At 49.3% G+C, this 24,121-nt stretch overlaps 1 protein-coding gene across 1 annotated transcript in view; it reads right to left on the bottom strand.

Moving 5' to 3' along the window:
• Nucleotides 1–24,121, bottom strand: part of PTK7 (protein tyrosine kinase 7 (inactive)) — a 632,664-nt gene that overhangs the window by 458,169 nt on the left and 150,374 nt on the right. The window contains exon 2 of the mRNA XM_085610156.1: nt 18,477–18,770. Within this exon, the coding sequence (XP_085466282.1) occupies nt 18,477–18,770 (294 nt within the window). The remainder of the gene's footprint in view (nt 1–18,476; nt 18,771–24,121) is intronic.

Raw genomic sequence — 24,121 nt, 5'->3', positions numbered from 1 at the left:
TCCACTTATAGACCTTCAACCTCAATTATAACCACTCCGCATGAAATGTTGGAAAATTATCAATGGAAAAATTCTCTCTTTAGTAAAAAACATCAATTGAAGTTTATTGGCATATTAAAAAAATCCCATTATCATATTGAATCAAATAAAACCATCACAAATAAATGGCTAAAGATCAGACCTCAATCATAGCGACAAATAAAAGATTATATACAAAAACACAAGAAGTTATAGAGTATAACTTTTAGTTCATATAAAAAGGACAATCAAACATTTAACCGTTTATACAGTAGGAGGAACAATAACAGACACCAAAATTGTGTCTTGGATGTGCAAATTTGTAATTTCGGTAAGCAGAAACAATCTGGTGACAATGCACCCTAGTCTCTTAGGGTTCTGTTCCAAAACAAATTCCACCCAACAACCTATGCGTCGATGCGTTTCGGTGGTGTACAATAATAAAGACCACCTTCCTCAGGACTGGCAATATTTGTCCTCCAAAAAATAGCTTTAGCAATCATTCATTTATGTTGCAATAAAAATCACTGACGGATGGCTTCTGGGATAGAGAACAGCCAACGTTATACAGACGATGTGTGACTTAGACCAATCAAATGGAGCCTCACTCCATGCAAGGGATCATATTTATGGCTTGCGCTTCAAGAGTGACAATCTGTGTATTTAAATAATAAATCCCAGATGTGTCCCGTTGCGCTTCAAGAATGACACGATCCTCAATTTAAAAACACTTGTAGTTCATTTATTAGAGTGCCCATGCGTCATCTAAAAAAAGCCGTCCTTGTGGGGCACGAGGGTGATTTTCCGTTCTACCCGAGATCCTGGATACGGCTTAGTGGTTCAATGCTCGCGTTTTAACAAACGTCGTCAAGTTCACGCCACTCATCAATGATGGGCTGCCAGCCTCGGACAAAATGTCAGTTCCTGCCTCCCAACAGGTGGTTGTGCCCCGCTATGGGAAAACTAAATTGACGTGGAGACTGATTCTGCAAGGGAGGGGAAGCGGAAAGATCAGCACAACTAGTGAACTGCATGTTGTCGGCTTGGTCCCCATTACCAGCCACTAAACGGCTGTGGTGACTGCAGCAGAGGAGAGGGTCCTGGCATTATCATTCATCAGATCTCTGGGGTAAACTGGGAAGGATAAAAATTGACAAGAGAATTGTCTGGCATGGGTCAAAAAAGCCCAAAGAGCACAGTGCGGCCTGGCTTTCCATGGAGGGCTCCGGGGCAGAACTGCAGGGAGGATCCATCAAAAGGCACATCCATGAGATGAATGTGCACCGCCTGAAAAGCCTGTGAATCTCATTCATGAATGGCGACAGAGCACCGCACCAATGCTGGCCGCTCGTCACAGATCAGCGCAAATCACATTTGGCTGCATCCTTACCATCTTGAATGGTGGGAGCCAAGGAGGCCCTAAACCCTTCCATGACTGCCGTCAAGATCTCCCTGACCATGTAACACAAGCAGTGCTTAATTTGAGCCGGAGGGCCCCACCAGCTCTCATTTTTGGGGCCAGTTGGGCCCATCAGCACTTATTTTTTCTCATCAGACATTCCTTGTGAGCAACAGAGGGAAAAACACACAAATGGGAAGGAAGGAAAAGACAGAAAAAACGTCAACAAGGAAGAAAGCAGGAGCCTGCACGAGTAAGATAAAGGGACAGGGAGTGTCTGCAGTGGTTTAAAGAGGCATGAGGTGGATTCTCGACTATGCAGCTTTGGTATTTGGCATGGGGACATTAAATAGTATAGGCCATGGGCTTCTGAGCAGTGCTTTGGGCACCAGCACTCATTATGTTACAAATTAAGCACTACCCACAGGGCATGCACATAACAGCCAAATAGGCAATTGGCATCAACTGGCATTGATCAACCTCACGGCTAGACTGGCAAAAGAAACAAACAAAATGCAAATCCTCAATCCTTTTCGAAACCCATGGGTGGGAGGGAGGTTGTGTGGAATGGACGAATAGTTTACCTGTCGGTGTAGTTTTGCAGCTTGAAGATCTTTCTGGATTCACTATGCTGTGCATTATTCCGCGGTCTGGTGGTTAGGTCCGGATTCGTAGTCTTTGTCCTGTTTTTTTTTGTGTAGAACCTGGTGGGCTTCGACGTCCCACCATGTGGTGCAGTTCTCGCGAAGTCGCCCTGCTTCCTGCGGAAGTCCCACCTCGGGGCGCCATCTTCGGATTCTTTTTTTTTTTTTTTTTAACCCTAGGCCATTTACAGTATTTCTTCTCAATTATATCCTTTCTCACATTTCTTTTCAAGTCTTCTTTTGTTCTCCATTCTCTGTCTTTCCCCCCTCTTCTCCATCCTCATCTTTCTGGCGGAGGTGGGAGGGTTCGCTAGTGAATCCAGAAAGATCTTCAAGCTGCAAAACTACACCGACAGGTAAGAAACTATTCGTTTTGCAGCGTGAATCTTTCTGGATTCACTATGCTGTGCATCGATTTTGTAGCGGTTTGTCACTTTTGTGGCGGCTGGGTGGAAGATGAGCGTTGGTCGTTAAATAAATGTTGAAGCACCTTTTGTCCTACTTGCGCTTCCTTGTTCATTTGTATACCCACGCAGTAGTGCTTAGTGAACGTGTGCACTGGAGCCCATGTTGCCGCCAGGCATATGTCTTGAATGGGTGGGTTTGCCAGAAAAGCAATTGTTGCTCCTTTCTTCCTTGTGGAGTGGGCCCGTGCCCTTTCCGATAGTTCTTGTCCTGCCTGTTTGTGGCAGAACTGTATCGTCAGTGCGATCCATCACGCGATGGTGCCTTTTGTTACTGGTCTACCCAGGAAGCTGGTTGCGAAGGACACAAAAAACTGCTTAGTTTTCCTGTGCTCCTTGGTTCTCTCGATGTAGTGCATCACCGCCCTTCTAGCGTCCAGAGTGTGCAGTGCCCTTTCTGCGCCTGTGGTAGGGTTCTGAAAGAAGCTTGGTATTTGTATTGTCTGGTTCATATGGAATGCTGACACCACCTTCGGCATGAAGTGTGGGTCCGTTCTCATTACGATTCTGTCCTTGTGTATCTGGATGTAGGGCCCTTGCAGCGTTAGCGCTTGCAGCTCGCTTACTCTGCGCAGTGAGGTTATTGCCACCAGAAAGGCTGTCTTCATTGTTAGCATTTGAAGGGAGGCCTTGTGAATGGGCTCAAAGGGCGCCTTCATAAGTTCCGTTAGGACTAAGTTGAGGTTCCACGCCGGCGGCGGCATCCTTTTTGGTGGCGCTATCCTTTTTGCCCCCTCCAGGAACCTCTTTACAACTCTTGATGTAAAGAAACTTTCACCCGTCTCACCTCGTGTGTAGGCAACAATCGCTGCGAGGTGTACCCTTAGTGAGGATGAGGAATATGCTACTTACCAGTATGCATCTGTTCTTGGCATGTAGAGCTGCAGATCTACACACTTTTGCATAGATTGCCATCTTGTGTTGGGCCCAGATGTTTGCAGTTGTTTTTCCTCTTGGAAAGTCTTTGGTAGTCACGAGGTTGGTGACTCCTCCTTTGGATCGTATTGCGCATGGGCTTCGGCTCCATCCTTAGATTGTTTTTCGCCAGCAGGGAAAGATGGAGCGTAGTAATAACAGTGAAGAAACCCATGTGTGTATCTAAATAAGATAAACTGGAACAGATACAGGTAGCCGGGGAGGCGGGTGGGCGTGTGTAGATCTGCAGCTCTATATGCCAAGAACAGATGCATACTGGTAAGTAGCATATTCCGTTTGAGGCATATGAGCTGCAGATTACACAGTTTTGTTTAGACTATATAGCAGTTCCCCAACCTTAGCGGCGACCACCGGTATCTGTTGCAGTGGTTTCAAATAGTGTTATAAGTACAGCCTGGCCCACACTAGCTTGTTGCTTAGTTTGCACATCTACACAATAGTGTTTGGTGAAAGTGTGCGGTGTTGACCATGTAGCTGCTTTGCAGATATCATCTAATGGGATGTTCCCAAGAAATGCCATGGAAGCCCCTATCTTTCGAGTAGAATGGGCTTTAGGGGGAACGGATAGAGTTTGTTTTGCTTTGTGGTTGCAAATCTGGATGCATTTTACAATCCACCTAGCTATCCCTGATTTTGAGATGGGGTTGCCCTTGTGTGGTGGAGAGAAAGAGACAAACAGTTGTTTGGTCTTTCGGAAAGTTTGTGTTCTCTCGATGTAGTACAGTATGGCTCGTTTGACATCTAGCGGGTGCAGAGCCCTTTCTGCAACGGTCTGAGGTTGCGTGTAAATACTGGTAGTTCTACAGATTGGTTTAGGTGAAAAGAGGAAATGACTTTAGGTAGGAATTTTGGGTTGGTACGGAGAACAACCTTGTTATGGTGCATTTGAAGAAAAGGTTCTTGTATGGTAAATGCTTGTATCTCACTGACCCTTCTAAGGGAAGTGATGGCTACAAGGAAAGCTGTTTTCCATGTTAGGAATTGTAGTTCGCATTTATGCAAAGGTTCGAAGGGAGGCCCCATTAGCCTTGTGAGAACGATATTTAAGTTCCACACAGGTGAGGGTGGTACTCTGGGGGGGAATTATTCTTTTCAGACCTTCCATGAAGGCTTTAATGACAGGTACTCTGAAGAGTGATAGATATTGCCTGTTTTGTAAGTAAGCTGCAATTGCTGCGAGGTGTAGCCGAATGGAAGTGTAGGCTAGATTACACCTTTGTAGGTGGAGTAAGTAGCCTATGATGTGTTGAATGGACACGTCCAGAGGATTGATGGTGTTGTTATGGCAATAAACAACAAATCTTTTCCACTTGGCAGCGTAGCACGCTCTAGTGGTAGGGCGTCTAGCTTCTCTGATGACGTTCATACAGTCAGGGGGAAGATTTAGGTACCCGAATTCTAGGATCTCAGGAGCCAGATCGCAAGGTTGAGTTGAGCTGGGTCCGGGTGTCTGATCTCTCCATGGTTCTGGTTTAGGAGGCATGGTGAGAGGTGTAGTTTTTGGTGTGGTACTACAGAGAGTTCCAGAAGCGTGGTGTACCGCGGTTGTCTGGCCCACGTTGGAGCTACTAGGATTAGTGTGAGGGAGTGCTGTTGTAGTTTGCACACCACTAATGGAATGAGTGGGAGAGGCGGAAAAGCGTACGCAAATTTGCCTGACCAGTTCATCCATATCGCATTTCCTTTGGACAATGGGTGTGGGTATCTGGCGGCGAAGCTTGGGCATTTTGTGTTTTCGTGGGTGGCGAAGAGGTCTATCTGCGAATGCCCCCACATTTGAAAGAACAGATGAAGAACCTGTGGGTGAAGTTCCCCACTCGTGGATTTGTTGTGTGTCTGCTGAGCAGATCTGCCACGGTGTTTTGGACTCCTGGGACATGTTGAGCTAGGAGAAAGATTTTGTGGGGAATTGCCCATCTCCATATGCTCTGTGCTAATTGAGAGAGCTGTGGAGTGTGTGTGCCGCCTTGTTTTTATATATAATACATGGCCGTCATGTCTGTGCGAATGAGGACTGCCTTGCCTGAAATCTGTATTAGAAAAGATTTCAGGGCTAAAAAGATTGCTAGTAACTCCAGATGGTTGATACGGAGTAACTTTTGTTGAGGAGTCCATGTGCCCTGCAAGGTGAGGTGTAATAGGTGAGCTCCCCAGCCGGAGAGCGATGCGTCCGTTGTTAGTATTATCTGGGGAACCGGGTCCAGGAACGGTCGACCTTTGGAAAGGTTTGTGGTGTTCCACCACTGCAGAGAGCGATGGGTGCGACCGTCTGCCAACACCAGATCTGTCAGTTGACCTTGGGCCTGGTTCCATTGGCGCGCTAAGCACTCTTGGAGAGGACGCATCTGGAGTCTTGCGTGGGGCACTATGAAAATGCAAGAGGCCATCATCCCTATTAGTTGCATGAACACCCGTGCTGGAAGGGAGTGTTGCGGTATGAATTTTTGTCGGAAAGCCTGAATGCTTGCAATCCTGGCCGGATTGGGGTAGGCTATTGCTTTTGGAGGTGTCTATGGTGGCACCGAGGTATTGTTTTATGTGGGATGGTTGTAGCTGGGACTTTTGGTGGTTCACCGTGAAGCTTAGTTGGTGAAGTGGTTCGATTGTGGTGGCGGTGTGGTGTACACACTGATTGTATGAAGTGGCTTTTATCAGCCAATCGTCCAAGTATGGGAAGACGTGAATGTGCGGTCTTCTCAGGTGTGCGCCACCACCGCTAGGCACTTGGTGAATGCCCGTGGTGCTGTTGTGACTCCGAACGGGAGCACTTTGAATTGGTAGTGTTGTCCTTCCACTACAAATCTGAGGTACTTTCTGTGAGCATGGTGTACTGGAATGTGGAAGTATGCGTCTTTCAAGTCCAGTGTGGTGAGAAAGTCGTTCTGGGAGAGGAGCGGAAGTACCTGCGGAAGTGTTACCATGTGAAAATGGTCCGAATGTATGTATGTGTTTAGGGGCCGGAGATCTAGAATAGGTCGTAGAGTCTCGTCCCTTTTTGGTATTAGAAAATATAGGGAGTAGACCCCCATATTTTGTTGATTGACAGGAACGTGTTCTATTGCCTGTTTTTGTAGGAGGGAGATTACCTCCTGCTTTAGTAATGTTGAATGTATTTGTGACATTGGGCGTTGCCTGGGTGGAATCTTTGGGGGGTTAGATGTTAGTTCCAGGCAGTAGCCTGACCGAATTATTTGGGCCACCCATTTGTCTGGGGTGATGGTCTCCCAGACATTAAGGAAATGTTGGAGTCTGCCCCCGACCGGAGTGGAATGGTCTGGGGGGGGGGGGGGGGGGGGGGGAGTCATTGGGTGGGAGGTGTGGCAGAACGGACGTTGTTTGTTTTTCCTCTTCCCTTTTTGTTGTTACCCCTGTAGCCGCCTCTTTGGTAACCTTTGGTAAAGGTGGTCTGAGTAGAGGATTTGTATGATGTGGACGCTGTGTCTGAGGAGTAGCCTCTGGATGCACTCCGAAAGAAGGAGCGGCGAAAGGAGCGTCTGAGTGGGTGAGACTGTAAGGCCCCCATGGATTTTGCGGTATCCGTGTCCTTTTTCATCTTTTCTAAGGCCTCATCCACCTTTGGCCCGAATAGATGTTCCTGGTCAAAGGGATGGTTAAGGATGGAGGCTTGTACTTCTGGTTTAAACCCAGATACCCTTAACCAAGCATGACGATGGAGAAGGACGCTGGTGTTGATGGCCCTGGAGGCTGTGTCTGCTGCATCTAGGGCACAACGTATAGAGGTGTTTGTGATTGTTTTACCCTCTTGAATTAACTCGTTGGCTCTATTTTTGTATCTTTCAGGGAGATGGTGCATTATGCTTTCTAATTCGTCATAATGAGCCCTGTCATATCTGGCCAGCAGTGCCTGAGTGTTTGCTATACGCCATATGTTGGCGGCCTGGGATGCTGTGCGTTTGCCTGATGCATCTAGCAGTTTTGACTCCTTGTCAGGTGGTGGTGCATCACCTAACGCTTGTGAATTTGCCCTTTTACGTGCCGTAGATACCACCAAGGAATCTAGTGGCGCTGGTCCTCTGATGTAAGAGGGATCTGAGGGAGCAGGTTTGTATTTCTTTTCAATACGTGGGTTAAGGACCCTGGCTCTAACTGGGTCTTTAAAAACTTCTGCCGCATGCTTTACCACCCCTTTGAGCATGGGCAGTATGGAGGTGGACCTATGTGAAGTATCAAATGTGTCTAGGAGGAAATCTTCCTCCACAGGGTCATTATGCAAGTCCACCCCGTGATAATGTGCTGCCCTTTGCAGAAGATGGTTGAACCCTAATGAATCTTCTGGTGGAGATGGTCTAGAAGGGTAAATATCGTCTTGTGGGACGTTGGGGATATCTGGTATATTGTAATCGTCCCATGGATCTGGAGATCCTGTAGGGGTGGGGTCCTGTGGCACATCCCCTGTATCATCATATGGGTCCCCCTGATCATCATCGTCTGGAGACGGGGTAGGAGAACGATGAGGTGGGGGAGGAGAGGGCGGAGGGGGTGGAAGTGGGGAAGGAGGAGGAGGTGGAGGAGGAGGGGAAGGTGAAGGTATTCTGAACGGAGAGGTAGCAGAGTCCTTCCTCTTTGGAGGTGGAGGCGGAACAGGCTTCTCCAAATGTCTTTTTGGTAGAGAGTGTCAAATGTCCAGTTTTTGGACCCTTGGTGAGTTTTTTTGCAAGGGATCCGGTGTAAATAGCTCTGGTGAGGTAATTTGGTCCTTCAGCGCCGAAGGCATCGGGGCCGATGACTTTTTAGGTTTTTCCCTACCGGTTTGATGTTTAGAACCTGGCTTGGGACCCTCCGGTCTCTTGGTCGGCGCCGAGATGGGCTTCGGCTTGGAAGTGTCGGTGGCCTTGTGTGGTTTGGTCGGCACCGAAGATGGCGTTGGTGCCGAAGAGCTGGGTTTCTACCCAGAGGGCTTCGGCTCCTCCTCTTCTGTAAGGTCTCCGTGTCGGGGTACCTCTTCTCATTCCTCTGAATTGCAGGGCCCCATGGACCTTGCAGTTTCGTTCTCCTTTTTGAGCTGGGCGAGTTTTTCATCCACCGGTGCCCCGAACAGCGTCTCTCCGTTGAAAGGGGTGTTCAGGATGTTGTTCTGAACTTCTTGCTTGAAGCCTGAAATCCTGAGCCAGGCTTGCCTTCTTTCTGTTATTCCAATTGCCATCAGCCTGTTTGATGTTTCTGCTCCATCCAACGCTGTTTTAAGGCAAGAGTTTGCTATATTCTTTCCTTCCTCCACTAGGTGCGCAGCTCTTTGTTGGTATTGCTCGGGGAGGTGCTTCATCAGTTCCCCCATTTCGTCCCAGTGTTGGTACTGGTGCCTGTTCAGCAGGGCATTGGAGTTCGCCATGCGCCAGTGCATCGCCGCGTTTCTCTCTATTTTTCTCCCCGTCAGGTCCATCCTCCTGCTTCCTTTGTCTGGAGGTGGTCCAGAGGTTGCTGGGACATTTGCCTTCTTCCTGGCAGTAGATGCAATGATTGAATCTGCTGTGACGGATCCTTTGATGTATGGAGGGTCCTGGGCGGAGGGTTTATATTTTTTCTCCGTCCTAGGTGTGATGGACCTGCATGTTGCTGCGTCCTTGAACGCCTCGTTCCCCTGGTTCATGACACTCTGGGGAGGTACTGGCTCCTAGTTTGGATAGGGAGCAGTGTCTCCATTAAAAAGTCTGCTTTCGGCTTTTCTTCCTCCAGCTTAACACCAAAAGCTGCAGCCACGCTTTTGACTAACATGTTGTAAGCCCCTATGTCATCTGGTGGCGAAGGCCTCGAAGGGTAAGTCTCCACAGGCTCTTCTGGATTTTCGGTGTCGAGGTCCTGCCACTCCAGGTCCTGAGTCGTCGACGGCGCCGAGCCGTAGTTCGATTGTTGTTCCTCATATTCTTTTCCCTCATAGTAAAGGTCTTCTTCCTCTCCGGGAGTCTTCGACAGTTCTTCTGCGTCAAACTCCTCCTGTTCCTCGACCTCGACGATGATCGACGGTGGTTTCGTTGGGATAGTGAATTTTCTCATCTTCTCATCGAACTCCCTTTTCCTTCGAAGGATGCTCTCCATCTCTGCTTCGAGCCTCCTCTTTTTCTTCTCCATTTCGGAGGCGTGTTCGGCGTCGAGCGCCGGTCTTTTCGATGGAGCTTGTGTCGACACGACCTTCTCTTTCGAAGTCGAACACCCACTTTCTTGGCCTTGCTTCGACGACCTTTGCCTTTCGGCGATCTTCGGCACCTGGGAGTCCTTCTTGAAGGATCCGCCGGTCCTTTCGTCCTTGGATCCACTCGCGGTTGTCGAAATCTTCGGTGCCGGTGTTCCTTTCGAGGACTTTGACTCTGTTTTTCGAGAGTCTGACTGTTTTTCGGGGCCCTGTCGAGGGTTTAGTGCTCGACGTCTCTCCTACCTTGTCAGACGTTTTCTTATCGGTCTCTGCGACCGTGAAGTCATCAGGTCCTTCGGCGACGTGGTCTTAGTCGTCGGTGGAGAGGCCCAGTTCTTACAGTGTCGGGGCCTTCCCCTGGCCCTCCATGTTGTAGTTGGCTCTCCTCTGTCTCTCTCACTCACCCAGAGCGTCTTTGGTGTGAAGGCCGAACAGGCGTTGCAGTCCTTGCTCTCGTGGTCGACAGGCAGGCAAAGGTTGCAGACCGGATGTTAGTCCTTCTGCGCGTATTTGTGGTGGCAGTTACGGCAGAATTTAAAAGGCGTTTTGTCCATTCCTGCGCTCGTGCTTTTTCTTCTTTCTTCACCAAAAAACTCTGGAGCTTCACGGTGACGATCCAGACCCCAACGGCGGAAAAAAGAATCTGAAGATGGCGCCCCGAGGTGGAACTTCCGCAGGAAGCAGGACGACGTCACGAGAAGTGCACCAAATGGTGGGACGTAGACGCCCACCTGGGCTACAAAAAAAAAAAAAAAGACAAAAGAAAGACTACGAATCTGCGGAATAATGCACAGCATAGTGAATCCAGAAAGATTCACGTTGCAAAATTAGGATTCACCTTGCGGGTGTAAGTTTGGACCACCAAACTCTCAGGAGTAGGATTCAGAGTAAAACAACCAGGATCATGAGATGCCAGTCTGACATCTGCCCACCTGCCAGTTTATTGGTGGGCAAGAACAAGGTTGAGATCAAGTGCATATAAGAGTGTTGGTTGGGGCATCACAGAACGCTAGCAACTGCTCAGAAGAAGTAAGTCCAGGATGAAGAACTTCATTTAGCATATTTGATTTAAACCTCAAAAAGAAAGGAACGTACAGTTTACCTGTCGGTGTAGTTTTGCAGCTTGAAGACTTTCTGGTCACGAAGGACACCAAAATGGTGGAATGTCAATGCCCACCTGGGCCACGAAAAACAAAAAAAACAAAAACAGACTACAATGGACTGGTGGACTCAGAGGGCTTGCCTCTTGCGGACCCAGGTGCACTCGCTAATAGCTTCGCTACATACTATGCAGGCCTATATAGTCCATGTGAATGCCTCCCGGGACTGGAAGTGGAGCGATTCCTCCATGACCACCCTATTACGACTTTATCGGAGGCAGATAGGGCTAAACTGGATCTCCCGCTCACGTTGGAGGAGTTTGGGGAGGCGCTGGCGAGCCTCAGCCCGGGAAAGGCTGCGGGCCCCAACGGGTTCCCGAGTGAGTTTTTCAAGAAGTACTTCCTCCAATTGGGTCCACATTACATGGCAGTGGTAGAGGAGGCTCGAGACAGTGGGTTGCTGCCTCTGGACTGGAGGCATGCTGAAATTGTGGTGTTCCATAAGCCGGGTAGACCCCCGGAGCAACACGCCTCGTATCGCCCGATTTCTCTCCTCAACGTGGAGGCCAAAATCCTGGCGAAGGCCCTGGCCAACCGCCTCTTACCCTACATTACCTCGCTGGTCCACCCGGATCAGGCCGGGTTTATGCCATCCCGTGCTACACGACATAATATCCGGCGGGCCCATGTGGCGGTTGCCGCAGTACGGCGGTTGGGGGTTCCAGCAGCCCTGCTGCTGGCGGACATGGACCGGGCATTTGACTCTCTCAGCTGGCGAGATCTGTTCTTGTTACTGCAACGTTTGAACTTGGGTCCGCGGTTCATATCCTACGTGCGGCTTCTATATACGGAGCTCACAGTCTCGGTCAGGGTGGCGGGGTGACGTCGGTGACCTTCCCGGTGCAACGTGGAACACGTCAGGAATGCCCCCTGTCCCCATACCTGTTTGCCCTAGCCATGGAGCCCCTGGCGGCCTGGGTGCGGATTGACGCGCAAATCTCTGGCTTTGAGTGGGAGAGTGGACTGGTTGATCGCATTGCCCTATATGCGGACGATGTCCTTTTCTTTCTGACGGATCTTGATCACACAGGACCGCGGATACTCTGCATTATGCTGAACTTCGGGGAGAATTCGGGCCTCTTCGTGAATCCCCAGAAATCTACCCTGTGGGTATTGGGGGGTCCGGCTCAGATGGGGGAGTGGGCCTCCTCGGTGCGGATGGCGGCGTGGGGACTCAAGTTCTAGGAGTGTTTTTGTCTCCCACCCCGGCGGTTTCCTGGGAGCGTAATGTGGTGCCAGTCTGGGAGCGAGTGTGCCAAGATATCCAACTGTGGGCCCGGATGCCGCTCACTATATTCGGTCGGTTGGCGATTTTCAAGATGGTGGCCCTCCCTCGTTTTCTGTATCAGTTACAGAATCATCCGTATACAATCCCGCTGAGCTGGTTCCGTCGGGTGAATTCGATCTTAGGCCAGTTTCTATGGGAGGGTGGGGTGGCTCGGGTAGCATTGCAGACGTGTTTCCTCTCAAAGTATGGAGGGGGTCTGGCTACGTCGGATATACTCTCCTACTATCAAGCCTCCCACCTGTTAATTCTGAATGAGTGGTGGTACGGAGATAGGGGAGACCCGGCCTATGCGGTGGAGCGGAGACTCATGGCTCCGCACACGATACACACCTTGCTATACTCTGCCTCGCTCCGGTCACGCCTGCCCCCGGCGACGCAGGTAGTATTTCGAATCTGGCACCAGGCGCTGACACGAATTGGGTGTTGGAATGTGCTCACGCGGGAAACCCCCCCCTGTGGCATAACGGCCAGCTACCTCAGATGGCGGCCTTGTCCGGGTTTGAGGGGTGGGATAGGATAGGCATCTCCACAATAGGGGATGTGGTACGAGACTGTGCCTTGATGTCCTTTCAGGATCTACAACAAGAATACGGAATGCCCCGGGCGCAATTCTACAGGTACCTCCAGTTCCGCCATGCACTGTCCCCTATCTTGGTGGGCCTGGATTCCATAGCCAATTTTAGTCCAGTGGAGGCGAAGCTTTTCATGGGGGATCTCCTCGAGCGGAAAATTTCTAAGATATATAGAACACTCGTTATTCACAGTTCCCCCTCACTCCAGGGCCTGAAGGGGTCTTGGGAGGGTGATGTTGGGCCCCTCGATAAGTCGGATTGGATGGAGGCGCTGGCCTCGCCCCGGGGGGCAGCAATAGCCATGCGACTACGCCTCATTCAATTGCAATACCTACACAGGGCTTACTATACCCGTAGGAGGCTGTGGCGGGCTGGGCTGATTGCGTCCCCGGAGTGCCTCCGCTGTGGGCAGAAGGAGGGCTCCTTCTATCATACGGTGTGGTCATGTGTGTCGTTGTCTCGGTTCTGGAGGGGGGTGTTGTCCTGCCTGAGGTGTTGGATCTACCCACGGACCCTAAGCTGGCTCTCCTACACATTATGGATGATATAGGTGGAAACATTTACAAGAGACACCTGTTTTTGTTGGGCCTTACCTTGGCCAAGAGGGATATCGCCCGGGCTTGGAAGGCACCGGTGGCCCCTTCTCTGAACGTGTGAAAGAGGGGTCTGGATTTTAGCATTGGGCTTGGAGTTCCCGATCTTTGCTGCCAGGGGGTGTCCCCGCAAACATAAGATATGGAAGCGATGGGCAGACTACAGGGGTATCCTGCTGGAGCCACCCCCGGAGGTGTGGAAAGAGGGGTTCCCTTAGTGCCCAAGGGACGGGATGGCTTATGTTGGATCTGGGGTCGGATCTGTCCAGTCTATGCTCCTATTGGTGGTTGGTTACTGGCCATGGTATAGTGCGGTCGGGGGGGGATCCGGGTATTGGGGGGGAGAAGGGGGGGGGGGGGGGGGGGGGAGTTCTATTTTTCAAATGTAGTGCACCTTGCAGTATTTTATAAATGTAAAAGGTCAATGTTGCTCTGTTTGCAATGACTTGGCAGATGCCTCTGGATTAGCGGGGGCCTGCATCATATGTGCTTGCTGACGAATAAAATCTTTTCTTAAACAAGCATTGGAAATGCAATAGGTCTCGCCTTTGTTTAAGTTAAAACAATTTGGTTTGCTAATGGTATTGTTTTATATATTTGTATTAATTAGTGTATGTTTGTGATATGTAGTATTTTATGCTTTTAGAATTGTATTTGTGAGCTGTGTAATCGTTTAAAGCATAGTTTAGTAGGAGAGGAGCAGTGTTTAAGATTTGGGAAGGAGAACGATTAGAAGAAGTTATTTTAGGTCAAGTCTACCCCAAACTAGGAGGGGCTAACTGGTTGTTTATAAGGATGTGCATTCTTCGTGTCACTGCAGTAATGTTCCGAAATTAGAAAAACCAGAAACCTGTATAATTCTGCCTGTGCGCGCCATCAATGCTGCGGACACCCACGTCTACTTTCACCAGACACGAAAATCTACGTCAGGGTGAAAGAAGAGTTTAGATAACTGTGCCACAAGCCCTCAAGAAGCAGCATGGTGCCGAGAGTTGATTAACCATACCAGTAAAATACCATAGGTGCTTATTTTAAAGTGCTAAAACATTCAACATTTCACGGTTTCCGATAATGATGTCCCAGCAGTCAATGCTTGAATTAAACCTAGGCTTTACTACAGAAAAGGTGCAGCTTTTGAGCCAGCATGAAAACTGCTCACTAGCCTCAAGAAATAGAAGCATACTCCCATCTCGCTGCTGGGCGGGTTCCCCGTCATGAAGAGTTATGTTAAACACCTCTGTGATCGTACATATGGCAATATGCCCAATTCATTCGAACAGGTCTGCCAAATTTAGTTGAACCCTTTCCCCAAGTTACCTTATAACAAGCCATTTGGCGCATCTTCAAGCACTGTCAGGGAAAGAATGTGTCCTTGTGTACCGTAACTGTGCTCATGTAAAGCGCTCCTATACCTTCGGCTCGAGTTTGCGCTATATAAATCTGTTTAAAAAAAAAAAGCAGCTAAAGCTATCTCGGCACCGGCCATCATGCTTAGAGAACTCTCTTTCTTGCATTACCGAAGGTATTGGAGTGCATTATACGAGCACTAGTTACGTTACAAAAGGTGACACATTTGTTTGTAGGCACGGGAAGATTAAGTGATTTGTCCAGAATCGCAGGAAGCTGAGCTGACGCCGCGGCTCGAACCTGGTTCCCAGCTCCATTCAAAGTCGGCAGCTCTGGCCGTACGTCCACAATGTCTCCCGGGTCACATCATATTAAAAAATGCAGGCAGTTCCCGTTAGCACATTTTACTTGCAATGGAATACAACACCCCCTCAGCCACACCCATGACATGGGAGCCCACTTAACGAAGCCTCAGTACCGGAGAGCAGTGCTTACCGGACTGTAAACAGTCTGAGGGATGTAGCCGATCCCGAGCCATGCTATGCTTCTGAGGAGACGCCTATTCCACGAGCACCGCCCCCTGCTCTTTGGGAACGTGCCATAACACAGGCCTGTCCCAGAGGGGAAACACGCTGGGCAATAGAAAAGGGGAGGAGACAAACGATGAATGTCGCTCGTGCAACAGTGGGTGAAAGCAGAATTAAGAAGGAGTTGTATTTCAGGCAATATCCACAAGCAACAGTAGAAACCTCAAGTAAACAAGCAGACAGTAGCGCTTGTAAAAATAAACAAGAAAGCTTGCGCTGTCTATGACGTCACTTAGAACCACAAGCTGAATAACACCCCCATTATTCACAGTTGCTATCGGTAATTTTATTTTGTATATTGAAGCTAACGAGGAGGGAGTAGGAGGGGGGAGTGGGGGCGGGCACAGTGGTGCTGGGCCGCAGTTGTAAAAGGCAGGGAGAGGGTGAGATTGAGAAAGGGAAAGATAGGGATCAAAGGAAACAAGGACGACACCTAGCTAGACAATAACAAGCAAAAAGGGGATGGCAAATGGTGTGCACTTTGATGTCCTCAGTGGCTGCGCGGCTCACTGAGGACATCAAAGCGAAAGTGATCAGGCAGTGCTTTTCAGGCTGCCAAATGGTGCGCGCGCCCGGGGCACATGCACTGTATTTGGCGGCCTGAAAAGCCACTGTTTGCACTTCCAAAACTCGCTTACTATAAGTCTCGCCAGAGCAGCGCTAAAGCGCTGTCTCAGACGAGACCTAAAAAACACAGACTACAATTCCGGGCCCGACCACTAGATGACGGAATAATCTACAGCATAGTGAATCCAGAAAAATTCATGCTGCAAAATTGTAGTTCCAAGACTTGAGCAGCATGTCTGATGAATACAGCAAAGGAAGCACTGTCTTTCGTTGACGGCCTAGGGGGGCAAACATCCCTGTATCGGGGCAAGTATCAACCCATAGGCCGGTTTTCATGCTGTCATTTATGCTTCTTCCATCTTAAAGAAATTTGTAGCAGGATTTATTCATACCTGTCTTTACTTTATATGGGAGCCAACCTTGGGACTATTGTGATTTCCCTTGGAACAATTCATAAATATTTCAGAATTACTTGGAACCATTATATTTGGAATTCACGAATACTTTCGGAATTCGTACCCCAAGGAGACTCATTTTTTGTCATATGATACTCTCACTTTACGTGCAAGCCCTGACGAAGTTCCCGTGGCATTAGGGAACGAAAAGTGTTGGCTGTGTGCCAGTTTTAAATAACAACTTTAAATAAAAAGAAGATTGATGGACTATACTGGTCTCGTTTGACTTCTATCAGAGTGCACCTTCCTTACTCATGACCCAAGTATCAACCCAAAGGCCCCCTGTAAATCCTTCAACATAATGTTTGCCTATAATATTCCCACCAGCTCGACTACCATCTTCAAGTAGCAGTAAACTCTGCCCAGCTTTGGAACCAAAAAGCTGATGGATTATCTCAGGATAGCTCTGTGGTAGAAGGGTTTGGTGTCTCTGAAGCAGACTGTACTAAAGGTGTGCTTGAGTAGTCTCAGCGCGTGATGCGGCAAGGGCAGAATTTTGCCGGCATAAGATTCACCTCTGGCGATGTAGGGACTGAGGACAGCGAGGAAGGCAGTGGCACAGGTCTTGGAACCAGAATGGAAGTGGTAACCAGAGTCGATGTGGAACCAGAGGTGGGTTCCATGGGCTCGGAAGGACCAGGAATTGATACGCATGCAGAAACCAGACTGGAAGCCTCTGCGGATTCTGGGGGCCCAAAGGAACGCAATAGGGAACTGGATAAGGGGAACTCGTGGCACACTGAGATGAACTGTGGAATCGGTTCCTCAGTGAGAACAGGAGTGAGACAGAGGCGCACTTTGGTGCCCTCACGACTTCTCTTTACGACTTCTCTTTAGCGAGATAGTGGCGGGATGGGATCAAGTCCTGCTTCGTCAGCTTGTGTTTCTATTTCGACTCCCACTCACCAGATGACTTCGGCAGTAAGGGATCTCTCATAGGATACACCTTGCGGGAACAGATCCCCACCCTCAATTTACAGTGGGACTTGAGTGGCTTCTTTCCATGTTCGGCAACACAAAGCTTTGCTTCACGGTCCCACATAGCCTTCAAGTGTTCATTGCTCACATGACTTGCGGTCATGCCTGAAGCCTAAAAACCCGAGGAAGATTGAGTGGGTCCGTTACTGAAATTGTTTACGACAGTCACAACATGATTTGAACCCTTTAGTGTTGGGAGGGGACATAATTCCCTTGCACACTGGAATTCAGTTTGGAAATTCGTCAAACTAACAAAACATAAAGGAGGAGGAGCAGAGCTCCATATACACGTGCAAAGGCACGTAAATAAAAGGAACTGACTTGAACATGCAGGGGCGGTGCTAATACGCACCACAGGGTGTTCACTTCCAGGGTGGAATGAAGTCAGCGTGGAGCTGCATGGCGCCACCTGTCAGCACACGGTAGTACGGCTATGAAACCTTCCACATCCAGTCCGGTGCCTGGGAATATTCTAAAGGTGAGGCATCTGGGGTCAGAAGGGAGAGGACAGGTTCTACTGGACATAGGTAGAGGAACAGAAGTGCTGCTATGAAACCTTCTGCATCCAGTCCGGTGCCTGGGAATATCCTAAATGTGAGGAATCTGGGGGCAGAAGTTTCCGTCAGAAGTGAAAGGACAGGTTCTACTGGACATAGGTAGAGGAACAGAAGTGCTGCTATGAAACCTTCCGCCTCCAGTCCGGTGCCTGGGAATATTCTAAAGGTGAGGAATCTGGGGTCAGAAGTGAGAGGACAGATTCTACTGTACATAGGTGAAGGAAGAGAAGTGCTGCTATGAAACCTTCCACACCCAGTCCGGTGCCTGGGAATATTCTAAAGGTGAGGAATCTGGGGTAAGAAGTTTCCATCAGAAGTGAGAGGACAGGTTCTACTGGACATAGGTAGAGGAACAGGGTCTGGGTAGAGAAGAACTAAAAGACCACAGGTAAAGATATTAGGGTATAGGCATCAGCTGAAGTACTTGGGTACCGGTAGAGGTACAGGTGTAAGATAAAGCAGTACAGGACAGAAGTAAAGTAAAAAAACAGTTGAGGGATCAGAGGGGGCAGCCGGGCTACAGAGCTTTGTAGGGAGGAAAAGAGGGGCGAGAAATGGGTTTCACTGCTGAAACCAAAACAAGGGATCTGTGCGAGCCTGTAAACCAAACAGACTGCATGGAATTTGCAGATATGAAAAGCATTCACCAGCATTGTTCGACACCCTGGCAATTCCATTAACTGAAAAAACAAGGAACCATTCGTGGAGAGAGTTTCTCCAAAGGATTTCTCTGTAATCAGAACTTCAAGCCACAAAGACTCACATTTGATGTTGAAGGAGGCGTTGGTGGTGCGGGCCTCCTCCCCTGTGTCCAGGTTCGTGGCGATGCACTGGAAGTTGCCGGCATCCTGGCGCCAGTCCACAGCGGTAAACTGAAGGTTGCTCCCGTCCTTGAAGCGCCTGTCTGTGTCTTCAACGGAAGCGCCGTTCTGCAGCCACTGGAAGACTATGTTGGAGGGGTCTTCCACTTCACATCGAAGGATGGCAGCTCGACCATGCAGGGCGTCCTGGGAGTAGGGCTCCTTGGTGAACAAAATGGACGCTTGGGCACCAACCACTGCAAGAGAGAAAACAAGGTAGCGTTAAGGTTAATTCCAGCTATGGCACCAATTGGCATATGCAGACAGGAGCATGGACAATACAACACATGCCCAGTATAATTCAGAAACATAATACAAACGCATTCTATCCAGCCGCTTCAGAGTGCAACTCCACTCCAGGAACATAGCTTTGCTCCGAGTCTGCCAGCTTCAGGAGGTCTCCACGTGAACTCACTGTCAGAAAGTGGCTCTGTATATACTGTTCCTTAATAGGTACAGTGTGCACAGAGTCCACAGTCCCCAGAGGTTTGGCAGAGGCTAAAGTTAGATATAACCTTACTCTCTAAAGTGGTAGCCTGGTCGAACAGTAAGGCAGTATGAGAGAACAGTGTAAAGCATTTGTTGTACACACTCAGTCAGCAAATGGTCTCACACACTCAATAACTGAACTCTAGGCCAATGGTTTATGTATAAAAAATATATGCTTGTTTTATTTTAGAACCAACACTTGGCATTAAAATATACTTTCTCAGAATGAGATGCTTTATATAAATACTTTTGCAATATGCAATTGACTTTTGTAAACAGTTACAAGTGGTTGCACTAGGCAACACTATTTTAAACACAATGCATGGAGCTCAATGGAAATTTCAAGTTATTTGCAACAGATTACTTTTAGGATTACTTTTGGAATTCCAGGACTGGATCCTAGATTCAGTCCTGGGTCAGTACTTAGAATCAAGTGATTTAAGTCGGCTTAATTACTGTGATGATTTTTAAACAATATTTAGCTATTTTAAAAGTTGACACTTGGAAAATATTTTAAAGAAAACAGTCAATGATTCCCTATGGAAGAAAATTCAAGTTGCAGGTACAGTATGTTCTCTTTACTTTTGTAATCCAGTACTGGGTACCTAGACTCAGTACTGGGACCTTTTACCAAAACAGGTAAGTAATTACGTTTTCAGATATTATACGATTTTTAAAGAATATTTAAAGATTGCAGAAATTGACACTTAGAAGAAATTTCACAGAAAAACAGTCAATGATTTCCTATGGGAGAAAATTGGGTTACTGTTTTTTTCCAGTCAGTGCTGGGCACCAAGATCCAGCACTGGGAGCTCACCTAAGAGCAGGTGAGTATTTTTGTTTTCGTTACTCGGCTGATTTTTGGTGAATATTTTATGATTTGAAAAGTCCACACTTAGAAGAAATTTCAGGAAAAAGCCAGTCAATGTTAACCTATGAAGAAAATAGAGTTATCGGTTTAAAGGTAAGTACTCGACTGGCAGAGATGAGGTTCTGGGCATAGACTCAGGGGTCCCCCAGGGTCTGGTAGGTATAGTTGGTTCACCCTCAGCGACTCTAGGGCAGCTGGGTGCAGAGAGAGTTAGGCCCAATGTTATCCTATGAGGGATAGGGGGCCTTGGTTGGTGGCTGCTGACTAGCAAGCCATGCGGCTGTGGGAGCTGGGCTCCTGGTCACTTACTCAGGGTAAGTGGGATAGTAGGTAGGTGTAGAGGTTGCACTGCCAGGGCCACTCGGGCGGCTGGGTGCAGGGCGCTTTTGAGCCTTCGGGCGCTCAATTGATTTCAATGGGAAATCTCCGGTTTAGAAAAAGACTGCAAGCTCGGGAACGAGGATTCTTCAGGTGCCACCACCACTTCGAGAGGTAAGTTGGGAAGTTGGAGGATAGGTAGGTACCCCGGGATTGGGCACAGGGGGCCGCGGGGCGCCGCGTGCAGGGGTGCCTTTTGGTGTCGAGAAATCTTACCCTCTGTTGATCGCGGTAGGGGGGGCACCTTGTTCGGAGGCTGCAGGCTTCTTCAGGAGTGTCGAGGGAGGTCCTTGGGTGCCGGACTCGGGGTCACAGTCGCCGTGGGGTCGTCCTCGTCGTCTTTGTTCACTCCGGCACTAGCCAGGCTTGGCTGGTGCAGTGTGCTGGGTTCGTGGTTCCGGGCTGCTGCCAGGGATTAGAGGTAGGTTTTGAGTAGAGCCTCTACTCATGGGAGTCCCAGGGGCTTAGAGCCAAAATGTAGCCAGGTCCTCCGGGGTTTGTGAGGTTGCTTGCCACAAGAGATGCCGGGTTGGAGCAGGAGCAGGTTCGAGGGGCGACAGGCCGGTAGGGCTGGGGCCAAAGCAGTTGGTGTCTTCCTCTTCTTAGCAGCTGCAGGGCAGGTCTTCTTTCTTCTTTGTATTTTGGAATCTGGAATCTGAGGAAGGAAGGTTCAGGGTGCCTTTAAATACTAGATTTAGTGGCGTTACAGGTAGGTGAAGGGCAGGGACCAATGGGTCCCTGTCCTGGGGTGGGTACACCCCCTATCCTGCCTCTCTCCTGTGGGAGGGGGGCAGTAGCCTAGTCCTGATATGGTAGGGCTCCCCATCTTCAAGATGGCGAGAGCCCGGAGATGTGCTTCACCTCACCTCCCCCACCTGAGGAGTGGGGTTGGCAGGCTGGCACATCCCCTGTCCTTATTTGGGGTTTCCGGCCAAGCTTCCCGCCAGAGTGGGGGGTTGCAGTGGCCTAGGGAAGCTCACAGAGGCGGCATGCCTTTGAAGCTTCCCCCTGCCCATCCTGGGGGAGGAGATTTAGCACCTCGCCCAGGATGTGCATTGTTGCAGGCCCAGGAGAGCAGGGGCTCTCCCACCCAGGGGTCCAGTAACATGTCTGCTGTGTGGCACCTAGGCAGCCTCAGAGCAGACGTGGATTGTAGGTTAGGTTTTAGGGGGCATCTCTAAGATGCCCTCTGGGGTGCTTGGTACATTAAATCCCACACTGGCATCAGTGTAGGTTTAATGTGCTGAGAAGTTTGATACCAAACTTCTCAGTCTTCAGTGTTGCCATTATGGTGCTGTGGAGTTCGTTTTTGACGTGTTTGGCACACAGGGATGTGTGCCATGTCGACTTTGTTTTGTCTTGCACCCAGACACCCAGCCTGCAAAGGCAGTGTGTGTGTGTGTAAGGGTACAGGGCCTCTAAGGGTGGCACAATGAGTGCTGCAGCCCTTAGAGGCCTTCCCTGGTCACAAGGCCCTGGGTACCTAGGGTACCATTTACCAGGGGTTGACATGTGGCCAGGGTTTGCCAATTTGGGTTTTGTGTGTTTTAGGGAAGGAACATAGGCCCTGGGCACCTGATTGGCAGGAGTCCATGGCACACTCAGTCAAAGTACATTCAGCAATTCAGCAAAAAGTGGGGGCATACCATGCAAGAAAGATGTCACTTTCTCACACTCACTCCTCAGTCTGACTGTCTTCTCAAGCTATGCAGCCTGATAACACTCGAAGTACAGCCCAACTCCAGCTGCCCCAGGATATGCTTATGCCACCCCCTCTCAGCTCTATCTGCCCTCTTACTTCTACCTTCTACCGCCTGCACTGCGCACCGTGCTCAGCACGCCCACCCCAAGCACAGGGTGCCTTGCACTTCAGACTGGATGTCAGCCAGTAGTGATGCTGTTGTGAGGTGACAAGCAAGAGTCTCTTCGCTTTGGTCTCCCCTTACGGGCAAACCCCATGCATATCACCCAGGTGCACGCTATGGTTCTTCGATGCCACAAGCCTTGGACTGTTTCGGGGATGTGCTAGCTTTACCTTGCTGATTTCGACCCAGCCACAATCCTTTCATGGTTTTTGGGATGTGCTAGTTTTTTGTCACAATCCCTGCACTATTTTTGGTAAGCGCTAGCTTTATGCCACAATCTTTGCACTATTTTTGGATTGTGCTAGCTTTATGCCACAATCATTGCACTGCTATTGGGATGTGCTAGCTTTATGCCACAATCCTTGCACTGTTTTTGGAATGCACCGTTTTCACCATGCTGATTTTGACCATGCCAAAATTCTTGCATCTCTTTGTTTGGACTACATTAGCTCCTCCATGCTGCACCCTTAGATCGGATGGCACGGTCAATTCCTCGAGCTTGAACAACATTTTCTGAAATAAATATGCAACAGAAATCACCGCTTTTGGAACTAAATAATGCTATGACTGACCCTTAACAGAGCCCTTCGAAGGGGTGCAGAATCTGGGACTCCCCATGAGCCAACAGGGGGTGTTTAACGGCAATTAATAATTACCAACTTGCTAATAGCTGATGATTTGATCAATCTATTAATCAGGATTTATAAAGCGCGGCTTATCACCTACTACGGTATCCAGTCACTTTCAGGGCCAGGAGGCTTTTTAGAACAGCCAGGTCTTGAGGGCCTTTGGGAATTCCGGAAGTGAGTGATGGTCCGGAGGTGCGTGGGGAGGCTGTTCCAGGTCTTGCTGCGATGTGGGACAAGGAGCGTCTTCCACTTCTGCTTCAGTAGATGAGGGGAGTATGGACAAGTGAAAGGGAGGTGGAGTGTAGTCTTCCTGATGGTTTGTGGAAGTTCAGGCGGTGGTTAATATAGGCAGGCTCTTGGTTGTGTAGAGCCTTGGGTGTGTGGGTCAGTAGACTGAACAAGCATCTCTTCTGTACGGGGAGCCAGCAGAGTTTCCTGAGGTGGGGTGTGATGTGGGTTTGTCAGAGAAGGCCATGGAGGAGTTTGGCTGTGGTGTTCTGTATGGTCTTAAGTCTCTGTAGAAGGTGTGAGGCGATTCCTACATAGAGGGACTGGTGCAGTCCAGTCGGCTGGTGATGAGGACTTGTGTCATGATAAATCTAGTGTGTAGGGGTAGCCACTTGAAGGTCTTACGCAGCACGCGCAGAGTGAGGAAGCAGGTGGAGGAGACTGTTGATCTGTGATTTCATGGTGAGCTTGTTAATGATGATTCAGAGGTTTCTCGCTTGGTTGGAGGGAGTGGGTGGGTGCGGGTCCCAGGTCCGATGGCCTCCAGGAGGCGTTCCATGTGTTGTTGCCATTGCCAGAGATCAGTACTTCCATATTGTCTGGGTTCAGCTGCAGACAGTTGCTCATCCAGTTGGTGATATTTGTCATGCATCTGTGGAAGTTGGTTCTGTGGTGGTGGGGTTTTCGGTGAGTAAGAGGATGAGTTGGGTGTTGTCTGCGTAGGAAATTATGTGGAGACCGCGGGATCCGACGATGTTTAGCAGCGCAGTCATATATGTGTTGAAGAGCGTGGGGTTGAGTGATGAGCTCTGGAGGACACCGCAGGTGATCTCCTTGGGTTTAGAGGTGGGATGTGGATCCTCTGGGATTTCCGGTGAGGAAGGAGGGGATCCATCTGTGCGCGTCCCCTTGGATGCCGATGTGGAGGAGCCTTTTGATCAATGTGTGGAGGGATACAGTGTTGAAGGCTGCTGAGAGGTGGAGGTGGATCAAAGATGCTTCCAGTTAACATTGACCCGAAACGCTACAGGACGTGCTGGCGTACTCGTCTCGGTGATTGGTATTAGACGGCTTACTCTGCCGCCTTG

Source organism: Triturus cristatus, chromosome 6, assembly GCF_964204655.1.
Source record: "Triturus cristatus chromosome 6, aTriCri1.1, whole genome shotgun sequence".
Taxonomy (NCBI): domain Eukaryota; kingdom Metazoa; phylum Chordata; class Amphibia; order Caudata; family Salamandridae; genus Triturus; species Triturus cristatus.
Note: the sequence above shows the minus strand (reverse complement) of the source record. Positions and strands in the feature narration are given on the sequence as shown.